General features: G+C 54.5%; 1 protein-coding gene across 3 annotated transcripts in view; it reads left to right on the top strand.

The window, feature by feature from the left end:
• Nucleotides 1–940: 940 nt before the first annotated feature.
• The window catches only part of DGAT2 (diacylglycerol O-acyltransferase 2), a 35619-nt gene continuing 17082 nt past the window's right edge, over nucleotides 941–19477 (top strand). For 2 of the 3 annotated variants that reach the window (XR_005020964.1, XM_036861398.1), the window contains exons 1-2: nucleotides 941–1389; nucleotides 15751–15879. Coding sequence is in view for 2 of the 3 variants with exons in the window: in XM_036861398.1 (XP_036717293.1) it covers nucleotides 1350–1389; nucleotides 15751–15879 (169 nt within the window). In the remaining variant the exon portion in view is untranslated. The remainder of the gene's footprint in view (nucleotides 1390–15750; nucleotides 15880–19477) is intronic. The other variant, XM_036861397.1, reaches the window with a different exon arrangement.

Below are 19477 nucleotides of genomic sequence, written 5' to 3'. Positions count from 1 at the left end.
GGCTGGAGGATTCTTAAAAACATAGGTGACCACTGTCATTTCCCTACTCAAAGCTATCCTCCCTAATGTCTCAAGAGTGGCAGTCAAGAACCTTCCTAAGGTCTAGCCCTAGCCTCATTTCCCACAGCTGCCTGGGCTCCAGCCACTGCAGGTGCCTTAACCCTGCCCCAAACATGCTGCCTTTTCTAAGACTTTATGCCTTACCCCTACACCCTCCATCTACAAAACTACTCATCAAAGGGCAATGAAAATAATTTTGGAACCCTTTCTATGTGCCTGGCACTATACTAGGCTATTTTTTCACTTCACCTCATTTAGTTCTCAAAGCACGTCACAAAATAAGTGTTATTGTTCCCATTGTACAGATATGGAAACTAAGGTTCAAGAAAGGGAGGGCCAGAACTGGGCTCCGGGTCTGTCTGATTCCAGCTCTGCTGTGCACTAATCTCTCTGGGAAGTGCACCCAGCCCCCGGCCCGCAGCCCAAGGAAAGGACCTCTCTCCTCTTGGTCTACAGCCAGAGGTTTCTCTCTTGCCCTAGCATTGCTGCCAGCATCCCTATGGCTGCCTCTCACTAACGTGAGCATCCCCAGGGCAGGGCCGAGACTGACTGGTTTGGGTCCCCAGCACTCAGCAGTGTATAGATTCTCTGTGAAGTTTCTACAGAAACAGATGGAAAAGTAGAGGCAGAGTGAGGGCTTCAGGAGCCCACCCCTATCTAACTAAGCCTGATACAACCACCAATCAGAGGCGGGACCTCAGCATCTGTAGCCAAGGCGAGGCCCTGCCCAAAGTAAAACACAAACCCACGCCCGCCCCCGCCTGTCCTGCCCATGCCGGGGCTCCCGGCCCAAGTTCCTGCTGGCGGGCTGCACCAACCGCCGCGGGGGTGCGGCGAGGGGCGGGCGGAGGGAGCGGCAGGAATAACCAGGCAGCCCCTTGCAAGGAGGACTCCGCCTCGCGAGCCGCCCACCTGCGCCGAGCAGGGGCCTCCGAGCAGCCCTCCCGCGCCAAGCCGAGCCCGGCGCTCCCCCACCCCAACGGAGCTGGTGCGGCCGAGGTTGGAACGGCCGACCCCGCCTCTGCCGCGTCGGCCCCGCCCCCTTATGAGGTTACAAAGTGCCGCGCTCCGAGCCACGGGCGCAGTGGCCGTGGCCGTGGCCGTGGCCAAGGCTCCAATTTGGGCCGCCGCTCGGGCCCGTCTGGCCGCCCACCCCTCGCTCCCCGGGCCGTAACCGCCCCCGCGCTCCCGTGCTCGGCGCGAAGCCCTGGCCCAGGCGGCCGCGGCACGGGCCAGGGGCGCGGGGTCAGGCGGCTTCACGCGGAGCCCCGACGTGCACCGGCTTCGCCATGAAGACCCTCATAGCCGCCTACTCCGGAGTCCTGCGAGGTGAGCATCGGGCCCAGCTGGCCGGAGGGAGAGCTTTGACTGAGGAACCATGCTGTCCCGTGAGAGCTCTCGGAGCTGGGCTAAGGGTCTGGGAGATGAGCTGTCACAGCCTAGGGTCTGCAGGGCCTTGCGGACTTTCTCCTGGGGCAGTGCAGCTGCAAGAAGGTTTTCAGGAAAGGATGTGATGAAAGGCTCGAAGGCAGGCAGGAGTGTGTTGGTAAGGTGGGGGCACGTTGCTGGAGGACAGGCCGCTATGGGGGCCGAGGTCCCAACCCCTTTCTTTTCTTTTTGGGACGGCTTGCCGCCCTCTCCCCCATCATCACTCCCATTCTTCCCCCCAACTCACCTGGGTCTGAGATGAGGTTAGAATAATGATTACCGGGTCTGATCCAGGCAACCTGGCATGGTAGTCATGTGGGCACATTCTCCACTCTGGCACTCATCGATTTGGGGGACCTCTGTTACATCACTTCTCTTCCTCCAGCCTGTGAGATGGGGTGATAGCTGAGAACTCCTCTCCAACCCCCAGCATTGCTCCTGGCCCCTGGCAGTTCCCTCCCTCTCTCCTCACCTGGTGGATCAAGCTGTGAGGCACTGGATGGGGCAGAGTGGCAAGGGTTTTGCAATCCCCTGAAGCAGCCACCAGACAGGGAACATGCCTGGCTGGGACAGGTGTGCCCACACTGTCTCCTTCCTCACACCCATTCTTCAGCCCAGGCTTGGGAGCCCACTCAGCAGCAACTGTGAGCCTGGCACACTTAGAAGGTGGGGCAGAGGACCCTGGGTACCCTCCAGTGTGGCCCGGGCCCCTGTTCCACCAGTGTGCAACTGAGGCCCTCCGTGAATCAGGGGCAGAGTGGAGATCAAACTCCAGAGCTTTTCCCACTCAAGGAGGAGCATCCCTTCCATGCCCCCACCTCTCACCTATACTTGGAGAAACTGAAGTGGGAGGAGGCATGACCCACCCAACGTTTCCTTAACAGGTGCCTTGGCCAGGGGATTAAATACAAATCCGGGAGAGCCTGGGACATTCTCACAGCTGTCCTGGTCTATGTGTCTGTCTTGCTTGAATCCTCCCTCCCTCCACCTAAGTCTTTATTCTGCTTGCTGAACCTCTCCTACTTAGGATTTTTCTTCAGTAACTAACAGTAGCCTACTCGACACATCTTCGTTATAAAAATAAAACATATGAATTATTGGAATTTTGAAAAATATAGAAAAACAGGAAGAAAATTTAAAACTGCTGGTTAACTGACTATCCAAAGATAGCTTCCTAATAGCATTTTAGTATATTTCTTTATAGTTTTATTTGTACACATTATTTAGATAAAGTTGAAAGCATGATGTAGATATAGTTCTGAATCCTGTTTTCTCCCTCTTAATGTTAAATCATGAGTATTTCCTTCTGGTACTCCAAATCACTTATAATATTCTAGTGGCTGCTAGGTGAGCACCCTGGAGCTGTGTCACAGTTTAACCATGTCTGGGGCATTGGCGTTGTTCCCCGTGTCACTATTGGTGTGATTATCTGCCCCTCTTGGTCTGGGTGCTGCTCGTTGCCCTTGGAGAGGTACCGAGCTGCTGTCACCATCTTCGGGACAAGCAGCCTGAGCTGCCCCAGACACCCAGCCCGACAGCCTCTGACAGCCCCTTCTCTCACTTAAAAGAGCTTGTCCGTTCACTGTGCCATTTAATGCCCATAACAGGGGAAGGAAGGGACCTAGCCATGTTCATGCTTTTAAAAATGCTTTTGTCTCCAGAGAATGGGATAGGGGTGCTCTCTGTGGTGGTCCTTCCTGGAGATCCCCTTCCCTCACCTCTGCTGTCCACAGACTGTGAGCTCTATCTTCCAGGAGCAGGCGACCCTGACTTCCTCGTTTTTGACCTAGGATTTGTAATTCAGGAGGACTTCCAGTGAATGATTTTGACCAAGTCACTTACTATCCTACCAGGCACATTTCTCCATGTTGTTATCAGGTCTTGAAAACATTAAAAAAAGAAAAAACTGGCTGCAAACAATTCCATCATGGGATGTAGCAGGGGCTGGTATGAAATGCAAACCAATTACTTTAGGTGTCTGGGCTCCGCTTTGGTGAAAGACTTGGGTGGGGAAGGGAGAGACTGAAGGAAATCTTGTGTTATCTGGCATCTCCATTAGACCTGCTTTCTACATCCTTGGTCTTTGAAGACACTCCCCAGTGGCCTGGTTTGCCTCTGCCAGTGAGGTCCCATTGTTGGGAGGTGGTGAACACCCTGTTGGTGGTGGTATTCAAGGAGAGACCATGGCTTCTGTGAAGGGAAGACCTGTAATGGGTGAGATTGAAATAGATACCCTGGTGTCTGGTTTCTTGACCAAAAGCAGAGGCCAGCTGTTGGTGCATGGGTAGGTGGGTGTGTGCTGGAAGTGTCGGGGAGACAGGCGTCTCTGTTGGTATCTTCTAATAGCTGAAGGATTTACCTGTGCCAGGGGTGGAGAATGCAGAGTTAGTCATACTCGCACCCCTGCCTTTGCCCCTGGATATGAGGCTCTTCAGGTCAAAGCCCTCTGATGCCTGCCTCTATCCCCAGGGTTCACCACAGGACCCAGCATGAAATGGTGGCAGCCCCAGTAAAATCCTGAGCTGATTTGCTCTGTGAGGCTCCGAAAAGCAAGGCCAGGAACAGGGGTGGCATCATGGGGGGCAGATTTGATGTAATGGAGGAATCCTTTCTGATAGCTATTGAGGATTGCAACAGGTTTGGTGTGGGTGGGGATGGAGCTCTCCATCACTGGGAGTGTGCAAGCAGGAACTTGGTAGGAGGTGAAACTAAGAGGCTGGATTGTTGGAGGCTAACTCTGGAACTAAGGATTGACAGTCACCTAACCCAGTCCTAAATCATAGGATGAGAACATCATTCTCATGTTCCTCCCTCCCCCAGTTCTTTATAGCTTTCCTTCCTTGCATAGACCACTTCCCCAAATGCACAAATGCCACTTTGGGGCTATCTGTGCGACTGAGGGCTCTTCTGGGCTGGGAAAGGAGAGCCAAGAGTAATATTTTATTAGCAGGCTAGGTGATTCACTAGCCAGTGTGGCAATCCTGCCCCACCCCCATCCTCCCACCCCTGATTTCAGCAACAAGTACTTGAGTCATAAAATCAAAGCTCTCTGGGAGCGCTGCATCTGGCACAGCCCTCACATTACAGATGGGACACTGAGGGGCCCAGAGAGAAGGGACTGGACCAGGGTCATCAAAGCCAGGGTTAGAACCCAGATCCATCTGCCGGTCACTGGCCGCCTTAAACCAAGAGAGAAGCGTGGTGAAGCCGCGAAGGGCTGAGTGCGGGGCTCTGGCCACTGTAGGTGGTCGTTTCTTGAATGAGTGTAGGTTGCTCCCAGACCATGATGGGAGTGGCAGATCACCCCTTCCCAAGCTTTTTTAGGAAGCTCCCCCAACTTGCCTTGATGAGTACATGCACCACGAGCCCCAGAGTTTTGAGGCCAGGGGAACAGCCAATTGCCCCTCATCGTACTCCAAACCTTCCAGACTCCTCCTTGTGGCCGTGGAGCCCCCTGTGAGCAGTCCTCATGGCCTCACAACCTCCTCTCCTACCATGTCGTGCTCTAGAACTGCCAGGGGTCTTCCTGTTCCCCCAGCATTCCCACCAGTTCAGTCCTACCTCAGGGCCTTTGCATGTGCTGCCCTCTGCCCACGTCACTGCATGGCTGGCTTCCAACCATTCAGTCTCCTCTCAGAGGCCTTCTCTGACCACACCATCTGGAGAGCCGCCCCATCTTGTTTTATTTTTTATAGCCCCTCTCATTACCTAAATTCTCATGTGTACTTATCTGTTTAGGTGATTGTCTCCCCCAGAAGAATGTCAGCCCTTTGGGAACAGGGACCCTGTCTGTCTTTCTCAGTGTTTGTCCCAGCATTTAGCACAGTGCCTGGTCTATAGTAGGTGCTCAGTAAATATTTGTTGAATGAATGAATCATTAATGGGACCTCAGCCCTCCTGAGCACTGCTCCTTCCTCTTGGCAGGAAGCCCTGCTTTTTGCTTCGGTGTGATTTCTCAATTCTTCCTCAGGCCTCCTCTGTGCCCACCCGTGCTGGGTGCTGGGCCTGCAGCTGTTCCCTGCTCTGGAGACACCACAGTCTCACGAGGAGCCGGTTCCAGGGCTGAGTGCCGAGGGTGGGGGGCTCACCACAGTTCCCCCCATTACTTCCAAGGCTTAGAAGCCAGAGAGCCAGGATTCCAGCCCTGGCTTCACTTCTCCTCTGGGTATCTCACTACTCCCCCTAAATGGAAAATAGGATCAGAAAATCTCAAACTATCAAGGATGTGAGGGTTTAGGTTAACAGGAATGGAAAGCGCTTTGTAAACTAACTTGTGACTCGCCTGTTAGTCCTTGTCATTCATTTTGTGTGTCACGTGCAACAGCCTCCAACACTATGGAGAGTGGCAGACTCAGCTCTGGGACATCCAGGAAGGCTCCTCACAGTGGGGACTCGGGTGTGGGCCCTGCAGTTTATTGATGGAGCACCTCTGTGTGTCAGACTCTGTGCTGCACACAGGTCAATCCATGGTCCCTGCCTTTGAGGAAGTGAGACTAGGGGGATGACAGTGCACAGCGATCCACATAGTGAAAGGGGAAGGAAGCATGCGTGGAGGCCTGGAGGTGAGGGTTAGGCAGCTAAATCATCCTGGGGTCAGGGAAGGCTTCCTGGAAGAGGCAACAGTCAATCCGAATATTGAAAGATGAACAGGTGTTACCAAGAAAGGCAAGAACCTTCAGGTACAGGGACCAGCATAAATAGAGACATGAGATTTGGGTGGGAGGGAAAGTCTGACTGCAGGGTCTCTGGGCTACCAACCTGAGCTGAGGTCCTGGTGTGCTGAGAGACAAGGGAGATAGAGGTCACTGTATCCAGGCCTGGGGTGGCTCGCCTATGCCCTTTGCAGGGGTTGGGGGTGGAGATTTGAGAGCTGCTGGGAGAGGCACCTGGTGCACTCAGAGTTTCTTGGCCTCTACCACTTCTGGAGCCTCCTGGGTGTGGAGTTGCTACTGGCAGTTTTGAGGGCTTAGGGCTAGGAGTCTCAGTATCCTCATCTATAAAATGGGCAAATACATGATAAGAATATCTGCCCAGGTTATGGTGCAGACCCAAGGAAGCTGAACACACAAACCCTTTGGGCAAATCGACAAAAGCAGGAAATGTGAATTCATTTCACTATTAGAGCAGACTTAGTGGCCAGGAGGCTCGCTCTGCATCTGCTTCCATTGTGACCTTGGGCAAGACCCTGCCCTCTTGGGGCCTCAGCCTCCTCGTCTGTACAGTAAGGAGGGCTGCATAAGGCAGCCCCCTTGGGTTCATTCCAGCTCGGCTGCAGAAGTGTGATTCCGATCATGCCCGATGGCTGTGGGATCCTGGGGGTCAACCTCCTACTCATTCTTGTCCTCAACTTGTCCTTGTGAAAATGGGCTCATGTCCTGCTTGGGGCCCAGGTAAGTGCCCCAGAAGAACCTAGCTCCCCACGCTTGCCCATGTATTGTGATAAGGGCCTATTTTGAGGACTCCTTGGTGGTGACATACCCACAAGCTGGTGGTGTTGCCATGGCAACCCCTCCCACTTCAGTAGCTATTTTTTTAATGTGTCAGAAGATGGGGGTAGAGAAAGCAGGCCATTGGGGTCCTCAGCAGTCACCTCCAGGGTCCTCCAGGGACACCTTTGGGTCAGATGTCCCAGTGGGCCCTGCTTTAAGGACACCTAATTTGCTTTAAGGTTACCTACTTAAAGAACACCTAACCCTTAAAGGGGAGATTATTAGTCTTTGGAGAAAAGAAATCACCAGTGGACTGGGACCAGGTGAATGGCTGGCTAGTTGCCTCGGGGCCCTTAGACACCATCTGAAGCTGGTGGAGGGAATGGAAGGGGTGGGCAGCAATTTTCTCCGCTTTCAGGATGGAGCCCAGGACTCCTCGGCCTGGCATTTCCAGTCCTCCATGGCTCACTCCCCCTGCACGTTCTCGACTAGCTTCACCCATTCACACTGTTGCTATGCTTCAACCTGGTTGAACTATTTGCAGTTAATTCCTCAAACTTGTGCGCTCTCTCCCTTCCATGCCTTTTCCGGTGCCATTTATGGGACTCCAGTACCTGGGGTCCTGACCCTGCACCTCCCTCCTGTCAGCCTGGCAAACTTACTCATCCTTTACATCTCACCTGACCCATCCATGACAGCATCCTCCAGGCCAGTTGGGTACCTCCCATGGATTCCCCGGCCCTGGCTTACCCTCTGTGCCTCATTGTTCACAGCCCTGTCTCCCCAGCCATAGCTGAGGTGGGCAGCCCCGGGGCGGAGCTCCTCCTCCCACAAGAGCCCAAGAAGCAGAGGCAAGGCAGGGTCTGGCAGCTCCCACCCTAGAGCAGCGCCTAGCCTGGCCTGTAAAGGATACTCAGAAAGTACTCGCTGAATGAATGTTAATGTTTGGCCTCCACCCTTCTCTCCCTCCTTCTGGAACCTTCCACTGTTGCCCCTGCCTTTAACCACGACCCCTCCAGCTAGAGGAGACCTTTCCCTCCTGATTCCCCAGAAAGTTCCATTTGACCCTCTGCCATGGCACAGGTCCGTCATCTCTGTTCTTGTGCAGGCCCTGTTTATTCATCTCAGGCCCCTCGAGCATCCAGTTGGCAAACGTTGACCAAGCATCTGCTCTGTGCCTGACCCCATGCTGGGCACAGGGACCCAGATGAGCAAATGCGCACTCTCTCCCAGAATGAGAAAGGCTGAGTGCAGGGTGAGGTGGGGCACATGGGGTGGGGGAGGAGGGCTTCCCCGAGGAAGAATCAGCCAGGAAGGATGAGGCCCATCTCTGACGGACCAGCGTTCAGGGCCTGGTAGGTACCCAGTAAGTGTGAGCTCAGTGACTGAGCAGATTGGGCCTGGAGGTGACAGGACTGTATTTGGAGGGATGGCAGGCAGGGCCAAGAGTGTAGGGAGACTTCCTAGGGGAAGAAGGGTCTGGCTGAGCATGTGGTAAGGCAGAAGAATGGGCACAGCTTCATGTGCAGGGCTAGTTGGAGCCCAACCCAGGGCTGGGCCTCTGAGATCAACAGGCATGACCCTCCAGAGCCATGACTGTCCCCCATCGTCACACGTGTGGACTCCTGCTGAAAGGTGCTTGGCGGGGAGGGGACCTGGAAGAGAGCTTGCCTCTGGCCTTGAAGATGTGGCATTTCTTTGGCACTTGGCCTAGCTTCCTGGACCTCAAAGGGTCTGCCAGGAGTCAGAATGTCCATCTCTGTGCCTCTGTGCAGACTTGTTCCCAGCCCTTTGGAGTAGCTTGGGGCAACTTCCTCACTGTCCACTTGGCAGCTGCTGGACCAGGGCAGAGCTTAGGTCAGGCTGGGCCCAGGTGTGGCATCCTTGGGGCTGCGGACGTGAGCAGGATGACTTCCGCACTCAGGAGCCTCTGGCGGCTGTCCACATCTCTGTGACCTCACTGGCATCTTTCTAGCTCTCTAACAGAGGTGCCAGATGCTGTTTGTCCCTTTGCCATAAGTTGTTTGGATTCCTCCCAACAATTCTGGATCATAACAAAGGAGGACGCTGAGTCTTAGACAGGGGAAGTGACTTTCAGGGTCTCACACTAAATAAGAGTCAGAGCCAGGATTTGAATCCTAAGTCTACTGACGCCAGTGCCTCTGCTCCAAGGCAAGGCAGGGGTTGTGAAACCCATTAGACAGGAGTGGAAACCCAGGCTTACTTGGTAATTACCCCACATTCACCCAGGTCTTTACTTTTTATGATGTTCTTGCCTATACATTACCTCATTTAATTCTCCCAAGAATCTGGCAAGGTAGGTATTAGCCCCACTGTACAGACGAGGAAACTGAGGCTTGCACAGGAAGTGACTCACCAAGGCTGCACTTCCTGCGAGTTGGAGGTCAGGTTCTCCTGATGCCCGTCCGCCTGTCCTCTGCGCCTTCTCCAGGCTGGCATCCCTTCCCAGGATGCCAGAGCTAAGGAGGGTAGAGGAGGCAGTGTGGGGTACCCAGAGGCCTGACCCAGGAATGTCATGTGTGCTCCAGTGTCCCCGTGGAGGGAAGTCAGCCTTGCTCCATGCCTCCTCTCCACAGGTGAGGATCCTCTTGTCTATCCCTCTAGCTTATTTTTCTTCAGAGCTCTCATCACTGCCTGATGTTACATCCTACATTTATGTGTCGGTGCTTTGTCTCGCCCTCAGCAGAATTTAAGCCCCCTAACAGGTGAGACTTGACCTGCTGCGTTCCCTGCTGTTTCCCCGGTGGCTGGTACAGTGCTGGGCACCTCATAAGTGCTCCATGCTTATCCCTGTCCCCACCCACCTCCTCCAGGAGCCTACTTTGGGCTGCTTGAGCCCTTTCCGTCTTTCCTATTCTCAGCATCTGTTTTGGGTAAATGTGAACCCCTGTTCCTGGGTCATTGAACATTCTGGGTTTGGGCCTGCCTCTTTGTAACTCCGTCTGAGTCTCTATTGGGGCAGTTGCCCCCAACCCCGAGTGCCCATTTTCCTCCTCTTCGCCTCCCAGATCTTGTCTTCCAGGCCCTGCCGAGGCCTCGCCACCTCCTTGGAGCCTCCCCTGCCAACGCCCCCACTCTGCTCCCTCTCCTCATAACACACAACCTCATGACCACACACATCTTGAAAAACTTTGTGTTTGTTCATCAATTCCCCTCCCACTCTGGTCAGTGGTAAAAGCCATGACGAGAGCTAATCACCTAACAGGTGTCAGTCACCTAACAGATGCCAAATGGACTTACATGCATTTTTTATTCTTATTTATTTATTTTTACCTTCCCAACCACCCTGACAGGTAGGGATTCTTATCTTCACTTTACAGATGAGAAACTAAAGCTGAGAGAGGCTAAGTGACTTGCCCCAGGTCACAGAGTTATGCAGGGCCAGGGCTGGCCCAGGGCCCTTTCTCAGATTACGGGGACTGGGGCTCAGACGCTGCCCCCTCAAGCCTGTGTGAGAGAAAGCCCTGGTTTCATCAGTCCCGGGTGCGGCCTGGTCCCTTTACTATCAGATGTTGGGCAAAGAGGCATTACACACCCATCCCCACCCGCCATGAAACTTGGGACATGGTTGGGACAGAGAGGCAGCCCTCCCTTCACCAGGAGTGTGTTCCTGAAGTCGGGGTGTAGACGGGCTTGTGTAGTGGGGACCAGCCCTCAAGAGCCTGGCATCATGGAAATGGTGAGGGACTCAGAACTCAAATGCCTGCCGAGAGTCCTGGCTCCCCTATACCCTGACCTCAAGCAAGTGGGTTAACATCTTTTGGCCTCAACTTGCCTCAGTTTCCATCTCTGTGAAATGGGGCTGCCCATCCCTGCCTGTCTACCTTCCCGGAGAGTGCTGTGGGACAGGGAAGCTCCGTATAGACATGGGGGCAGGGGGTTCCTCTCTGGGGGTAAGAGAGCTGCTCTGGGCCTCTCTGGCCACTCCACTCCCTCTGCCCTCCCCAAATCCAGGAGCAAAGGAGCTGTATAAAATAAATGGTGAAATCAGTGGTGCCCTGGAGCAGCTATTTGGATTGGTTACTGGCAGCTTCTCTTCATAGAACGAGTCAAGTTACTCTGTGGCCTGTCTCGTCTTCCTTCATGAAAATAAGACATCTGTAGGAAGTGGGTTCTGTTCTTATCGTGGGGTGGGGGGAAACTCATGCTCAGAGAGGGCGAGAGAGGCTCACTCCCCCACCCCATCTCTGGGGTCCTCAGTGATAGGGCCGGGGGCCTTCCTGTCAGGCAGCTCAGTCTAACTTGGGCATCCAGGCCTTCAGCTGCCTCTGGGACTTATGCATTTGTTGATTCATGCAGTAAACCTCTATGAGCTCCTTCTCTCACCGGCCTGGCTGGGCTCTGGGCACATGGATGAATCAGGTACCAGCCCTGGAACCCAGGAGACGCTGGCCAAGGAGGATGACCAAGGAAGTAGACACTGGCTGCAGTGGGACTGGCGCTGAGAGGGTGTGCAGAGAGTGCAGTGTGCCGGCGGAGGCTGGGGGAGCGGTGGCGAGAGAGCAGATTGGTGCTGAGACTTGGCCAGGTTGTGGCTCCCTGCTGGCCGCACCCAGGACTTGAGGACAGTCAGGATGGGTATGAAGGTAGTGGCAGTGGTGACATCTGATTGCAGCACTGGCATCTATACCAGCTTCTGCAGGACCTCTCCCAGCCAAAACTGGGGCAGAGGAGACGCTGACAGCTGAGTGGTGAGGTCTGGCAATGACCTGGGGGTGCCCAGCTGAAGCCCCACTTCCCATCTGCCGAGCACCTGTACCAGGGCTATTGCAGGGTGGTGAGCCTCTAGGTGGTGTCCTCAGGAGTGTGGACACCAGAGTCCAAGCAGTCAAAGAGATCATAGAATTCATCCTCCCCACCACCATTTTATATATGGGGAAACCAAAGCCCAGAGAGGTGAAGTGACTTGGCCAAGGTGACACAGGAGTTGGTGGTACAACTGGGACTGGAACCCCAAGGCCTGCTGCCACTTAACTTACTGCACAAGATGCCTGCTCCTCGCCTGCCCCTCTAGAGGAAAATAGGTCATGCATTTTCTCCTGTCGCCTCCCAGCCTTCCCCCACTTTCTTCTGGGGAGAAGAGAGAAGGAACGTGGGGAGACCTGCAGCACAGGGACAGAACGCAGGCCTAGAAGTTAGGCCTGAATTGAGTCCAACTTTGCCACCCTCTGACCAAGTGACCTTGGCTATGTCACTTCCCTGAGCCTTTATCACCATCAAAATGGCAGTGATGATGCCAAACTCACAGGACTGGTGAGGAACCAGAGTGCCTATGGAAGCGCGTTGGAGGACCTGAAGCTGCATGGGCCGTGCGGGCCGCCTACCTGTCACCCAGCCCCACAGAGAGAGAGCCAGGGGTGGGGGAGGGGGGCCTGAGGATCAGCCACAGCAGAGACCTGCTCGTCCTTTTGCTCAGCAAACCTTGCTGAGTGTTGACTCTGGGCCAGACTCTGAGAGGCCACTGGGAACCAAGACATGGATCAGACCCAGGCCCTTGGGCAGCTCCCAGTGTGATGGGAGAGTGGACTTGTAATCAGCAGTCGGTACCAGGTGAGGGGCTGTGGGAACCTGGAAGGAGGACTCCATTCCTCTCTTATTTCTCTGTTCTGCTGGCCTCTCCCGACTTCATCTACTGACAGGTTCTTTCCAAGATGGGTGGGGGCTGGTGAGATGGCCCTAGAGGGTTCCACGCTTGCATGGGCCTTAGAGCTGATAATCCCAGAGAAGGAAAGGTGACCTCTCTCCAAAGGCTCGCCTGTTTGGGTTCTGAAGGACGAGCTGCCTTATCTCATTGTCGGGGGTCATCAGGTGGGCAAGGCAAGGAGCGGCTTTCTAGGCAGGGGAGCAATGACTGGATATTTCTTAGATCCACAGGGGGCTTCCACTGGGCCTGTGGTTCAGCATCCTGGACAGGCCGGCTCCCAGGGCTGGGCTCTGTGGTCAGCCAGGTCGGGATGGTCTGGCCAGGAGGCAGCCGAGTGGGCCCAGGCCTGAGGGACACAGAGTGGCAACACCCTCCTGGCCTCCCCCTCCAGGCAGCCCCCTCACTGTGCTGCCCACAGGAACACCTGCCACTCCTCAGTGGACTTTGCATTTCCTAGTTGGTTGCAGAGCGGGCTGTGGGCGGTAGTTGGGCCGAGGCAGGGAGGACAGACTGGGGAGTGTGGGAAAGGCCTAGCTCTGGCCAACCTGCCCTGGGGCTTGTGGGAGCCCTTCAGGCCTTCTTCTTCTGTGTGGATAATAGGGTGACGGTTGAATAAGACAGTCTACATTTCCTGCACCCTGACTTTATCTAATTGTGAGAGACCTGTAATAGCAGACGGATTTGGATTAGGAAACAAGGAAGAATTTTTCAGTTGTTTCAGTGGGGGATATGTCACCAATATGGACTTACTGTGCCTACCCCACCTCCAAAGCAGGAGAGCTCCATGTAGTGAGTGTGACCAGTTGGTTGGTCCTGACCCAAAGGCAGGGGCTAGACAGGGAGCCCTTTCTCTGAGCACTCCTCAAACATTCCTCAAGCACTCTTCGGGGTCCTGTTTGCGGTAGGAAGTGGTCAGATGAGACAATGTCTGATGCCTTTCCTTCCATCACCTTTTCTCCCCTGCCCAGTAGAAGGTGGAGGCCCCCAGCTCCTCCCTGCATGCCTCCCACCCCAAGCTTACCCTACCTAAGACTTTGGACTGAGTGTCCTGTTAAAATGCAGATTTTGGTTCAGTAGATCCAGGCTGGGGCCCTGCATTTCTAAACAGCTCCGAGACCAGACTCTGAGTAGGAAGGTGCTGGAGAACATTCTATCCTCTCTGCAACCAAGGCAACCAGCCTGCCCCAGACCCAGGGCAGGGACTCGCCTACCATGGCCCCTGCTTCCCTTCATCCCGCACATTCCCAGTGGCTAGGGAATGACTTGGCAGGCCGGCCCTTGGATTGGGGTTCAGGCCTATGCTTGGCCTCACTTCCCTCCCGCCTGTACTCACCCAGTACACTCTCCCCACTTCTGAGCACAGGCCACCCTTGGGCCTGCTGTACCCTGAGCAGGGGACGGGAATCCTGGGTTCTGGCCCTGGCTAGGTAACCCTAGACAAGTCAGTGCTCCTGTCCTCAGCCTCCCCAAATGTTCAGTTGGGCTGTACCAGACGACCCCAGAGGGCCCTCGGGCTCCAGGATGGGGTGTTGGAAAAGTGTGAAGGTAGAAACGGCTGTGATGGTAGGATATTTACGTAGAGGGCAAAGGAGCAGTTATGTGCTAAACCCCTGGCATGCCTGTGTAGCCCAGCCTATTCATTTGCTTCGGTGGGTTCACATACTACCACCTCCGCCCCAGGTGTCCTGTGGAGCGGTAGATGCTACTGGGCACCCGGTGTGCGCCATGCCCTGGGGGTGTGGCTGTGCGCCCTCGAGGTCTTGCCTGAAGTCGCATAGTGAGTGGAACCACGGTTTGCGCTGGGATCTGACTCTTCTGCCATGCCGAGCCCCCTCCCTCTGCTCCGTTAGACCAGGTGAAGGGGGCAGGACTGATGTGTCTGCCTTGAGGCCTGGTGTTATTTACATGCCTCCCGAAAGTCAAAGTAATTGTTAACTTTCGGCAGATGAGGGTCGTGTCCCTTTCTAATCTCTGCTGTAACCTTGTTGAAATACAGATTTTGAAGAAACACAAGGGCTTGAGTGTAAGCCCTTATACCGCTCGCCCTCCCACTTCCGCAGTAGGCCAGGGTGAAAGGTCACGAGACCCTCAAGGACAAGATTGTGACTCAGCGGGGGGCCTGGCAGAGTGGGTCGTGTGAAGGAATGTGTTTGACCAGCACACGGTATGTAGGCACTCGGTGAAGATGTGCTTAGCAAAGGGCGTGCAGTTGGGGCTCAGCACATGTGGAGGTTTGAAGCGGGGCACTCCTTTGGTCCGGCTGCCGGAAGGAATGGGGTATGTCAGGAGCCTCGCCCATGCTCTTCCCCAGCGCTGCCTCTCCTGCAATCACCAGGCTTTCCGGTCCCTCTGCCCATCAGCCGCTGGAGTCCAGGGCGTCATCCTGGGGCCACGGCCACAGAGCCAATTAACTGGGCACATCTTGTCCTAACTTACAGGCTTGGCACTTGCTTGGTAGCAAACAGAATTGCAGCCCTCAGTGTCCCGAAGCTCACTGGCCATTGGAAGCAGAGGTTCCTGGCTGGTTCCTCTCTGGGCCCCAAGCTTTGGGCGCTGAGATGAAGCGCAAAGTGTGAATCCCTCTGAAGGTGGTATCGGTGGTGTTGATGGTGGGGCAGGAGGGCTCAGCTCACTGGGAAAGGGTATTAGTCCTGGAGATACAGGGGTGGGGAGTGGGTCAAGGATTGGGGGTGCGCAAAGTACACTTGGAGGAAAAAAACATTGCAGGTTGGATGTTGGCCCTCTGTCCTTGGCCTCACAGACACAGAGAGCAAAGATTAAATATTTGTACTAGATCCAGATAAAGGATAAAGACAGGAGTTTGATTGGGGTGAAGGGGAGGGAAGAAAGCTGGCAACTATGGCAAGCCTCCCCCTAGCCTCTTTGGATACCCTGTTTGTTCTCCAAAATGATCCTTTGAGGGGGGACATCATTCCCGCTGGGTATATATAGAAACTGAGGCACAGGGAAGCGAAGCATGTGAACAGCCCAGAATTATCAATACAAAACTGTTGTGTGGCAGGGCTGGGATGTGAGCCCAGATCTGTCTGATGTGTTGGCCCGTGCTCCTCTCGTGTCTAGGAAGGTGTCTGTGGGAGATAACTTGGTGATGGGGACTCTGAGGCTGGAGGGAAGGGTAGACAGGCTGACATCTCTTTTCTGTCGCAGGCACTGGCTCCAGCATCCTCTCCGCCCTCCAGGACCTCTTCTCCATCACTTGGCTCAATAGGTCCAAGGTGGAAAAGCAGCTACAGGTCATCTCGGTACTCCAGTGGGTCCTGTCTTTCCTCATGCTGGGTAAGCCGGGGCTTAGAGGGTGAGGGCAGGCAGGGGCCACCTCCCCAACAGATGTTGGAGAGGTGAGGGGTAAAAGCATCCTCCCACCTACCACCTTTTGGGTCCCCGATCAAGTGCTCTACCCCAGGTATGCATGAGGACTCACCAAGATTCACTGGGAGGTGGTGGTATGCTTCCCATTTTATAGATAGAAAGCCCAAGTCTCAGAGAAGGTAAGTAACTTGTTCGAAGTCACACAAATTTGGGTCCAGGTCTATAGGACCCCCAAAGTGTGTGCTGTTCCCACATGCTGCCCTGCCTCCCAGCAGACATTTTCCCACAGGTATGTTGCTTTGCCTTAGGGTGGTGTGGTCCTGGGATTGAGTCCTGACTCCACCACAAACAAGCTCTATGACTTTACACAGGTTCCTTGAACTCCCTGAAAGTCAGTTTCCTCATTTTGAATGTGAGGAAAACACTGTCTCACGTGTCGCATGGGGCCAGGGCGTGGTGGGCCCCCAGTGTAGGGAGCTGCTGTTGGGAAGCGCCCTCAGAGCCCCCTCCCAGGCCTCAGCCACCCTCTGCTGAACACGGTCCCCAGCTGCTTCCTGCAGCCCGTTCAAGGCTTCTCCTTCTCTCTCTCGACACCTCCCACGTCAGTGCTTTGGTTGCTTCTCCTGCAGGTCCAGGTTGGTGCCCCCGTCCCCTGGGTTGCCATCCAGACCGGGGTCAGGGTACCGTAGGTTGTCCAGGAGGAGGAAAGGGCCCCTGGCCTGGGCCAGGCCCTGCTCTCCCAGCAGCCTCTCCTCTTCCCCAGGCCCCAGTGTCCTCAGCATAATAAGTGACTTCCCCAGCACCTCAGGGCAGACAAACCTGCTGCCGAGCATTGTAGAGTACATTCCAGAGCCTGTGAGTGAGTCTCTCGGGGCAGCCCACCCTTCAGGATCGTTCAGGCCAATGGGGATCACCAGGAATTACCGTGTCAGTGCTGAGCCGCGTCCTCCCAGCAGGCATGGGGGCCTCTGAGACCACATTTCCAGGGCAGCAGCTGCCCCTCCCTCCCTTGGCAGGGCAGAGGGATGGGACGGGGGTTGCTATTTATAGAGCCCCCTCAGTGGACCAGGCACTTGATGTGTCTGTCTTTCCTTGACTTCCCACTTCACAGCTGAGGAAATAGGGACTCACAGAGGTTCCGTGACTCTCCGAGATGGTGAAGCTCATTCAGAGGCAGAGTGAAGGATTAAGCAGAAGCCCAGAGCACTCACCAGGGAGTCCGGAATTAGTGGACCTGGTCTGAAATAGCCAGTCTTCACCTTGAGGCCCAAGAGCGGGCTTTAGGGCGTTCCGTGAACCCCTAAAATTAGGCGCAAAATTATATGTGAATGTATGTTCACATTTTTCTGGGGTGAAGGACAATTACTGTCCTCAGATTTTTGCAGAGGCATATGGGCCTCAACAAGATAAAGAAACACTGGTCTAGGGAACAGAGCAAATTAAACTGGCTCCCTGAGGGCTCAAACCTCCAACTTGGCCTGCTTGGCCAATTTTTAGAATCCCGGAGTAGAGAGCACCGTGTAACCCCTCCATTTTCAGATAAGAAGCAGGGATCCAGTGAGGGAAGAGCCTAGCCCAGAATCACATGAGAAGGAAGTAATGGGACCAGAACAAGACCCCATGGACTCCAGCCTCCAGGCCCCTGCCTAGTCTGCTGTACCAGCTCCCTTAGTCCCCATGTGCACCCAGAAGCCACCACTATCCCACTGTCTTAGTGAGTCAGAGCTTGGCTGATGGGGAGCTGAGCAGCTGGTAGAACCTCAACCCATGCATCATGCGGCAGGGACTGGCCCCAAGCTGTAGGTTAATAATCCATCAAGCCTAACCACAGCCCGGAGACCGGCCCAGCATCTTCCCGAGCCCTTGTGTAGGTGGGAGCCAGGCCTGCTTGGTTGGGCAGGTGTGCTGAGCTGCTGCTAATTATTGTCCTGAGCAGCCCTGGCCACTCGCTCCCGCTGCCACCCAAATCTACTGGCAGGCACTCGCCTGGAGTTGCAAAGGCTGCTGTGGCCCCATGGGCCTCCCTCTCGAACAAAGTGACTCTCCTCCATTTTTTGTGCCACGGATCCCTCTGGTATTCTGGTAAAGACTATAAACCTTATTCAGAGTTTTTAAACGTGTACTACAAAGTACACTGGATTTCAAAGGAAATCAATGGTATTAAAATATAAATATGTACACATTAAGACATCGAATTCCACATATAGTGACACATTCTTTTTTGTTATTACGTTAAATAAAAAGATCTAGCAGCAGGCATAATCATTACTATAATTCTTTTTTTTTTTTTTAGCTGCGTTGGGTCTTTGTTGCTGTGCGCAGGCTTTCTCCAGTTGTGGTGAATAGGGGCTACTCTTCATTGCGGTGCGCGGGCCTCTCATGGCGGTGGCTTGTCTTTGTTGCGGAGCACGGGCTCCAGGCACGTGGGCTTCAGTAGTTGTGGCACACGGGCTCAGTAGTTGTGGCTCGCGGGCTCTAGAGTGCGGGCTCTAGAGGGCAGGCTCAGTAGTTGTGGCGCACGGGCTTAGTTGCTCCGCGGCACGTGGGATCTTCCTGGACCAGGGACCGAACCTGTGTCCCCTGCATTGGCAGGCGGATTCTTAACCACTGTGCCACCAGGGAAATCCCACTATAATTCTTTAGTGATGAGAATAAATGATTTTTCAAAATATCCCCAACTGCCATAAATGTGATACGGAAACATTTTTGGTTTCTATTGGCGTCACTGCCTCCAGGGGCTGCTGCTAAGACTGCTGTGGTCTGGTACATTCATAAGTGAAGGAAACATTAAATTTCTATAAGAGATGGGTGAAAATTAAGATGTTGGGTTTTTTTCCCCATCCAAGCCCATGGATCTCCAGGTTGGACACTTATCTTTGTGTTAAGTCCTCTTCACACACTATCTCATGTCGTCCTCCCAATACCCTGTTGGAAATCGAGGCTCAGGGATGGGCCGTGGCCAGTGAGCGGCAGGGCCCCGGCTTCATGGAAGAGCGTGTCCATGCTCTTCCTGGGCTCCACTGCTGCGTCCCTGCAGTGAGCAGCCATAGGCTGCCCGCTAACGGGCCTTGGGGAGCAGAGTTTTGAATCACGAGCTTGACCATGATGTGTGGGGTGGGGTGATTGTAAAGGTGGGTCCTGAACCTTCTGCATGTGGAGCCAGAAGTTGTTTGCATCTCCTGGCCCCAGGGGGGCTGGTTCCTGCTGCAGCCGCATGACCCAGGGGTAGATCAGGGAGCCCACTGTTCAGAGGACTGGGATTAGACTCTGAGAAAGGCAGGTTGTTTGGTGGGTTTAATTCATTTTTGCTCAATAAACCTTTCCTGTGTTGGTTGCTAGGGCTGGAGATGTTCATCTGACCTGGTTCCAGCTCCCAAGGAGCTCAGGGGCTGAAGGGCCGTCTGCTGGAAGGAGTCTAATGGGGGACGCAGATAACGATGAGCCAGATGATAGGGGCTGTGGACACACAGGGGTGAGAGGGAGCGGGGCCCCCCAGCTGAGGAAGTCCAGAACTAGAATGCAGTCTCTGGACTCTCCATCTGTTCTCTTTCCTCCTCCCAGGCTG

This window comes from Balaenoptera musculus, chromosome 8 (genome assembly GCF_009873245.2).
Source record: "Balaenoptera musculus isolate JJ_BM4_2016_0621 chromosome 8, mBalMus1.pri.v3, whole genome shotgun sequence".
Taxonomy (NCBI): Eukaryota; Metazoa; Chordata; class Mammalia; order Artiodactyla; family Balaenopteridae; genus Balaenoptera; species Balaenoptera musculus.
Note: the sequence above shows the minus strand (reverse complement) of the source record. Positions and strands in the feature narration are given on the sequence as shown.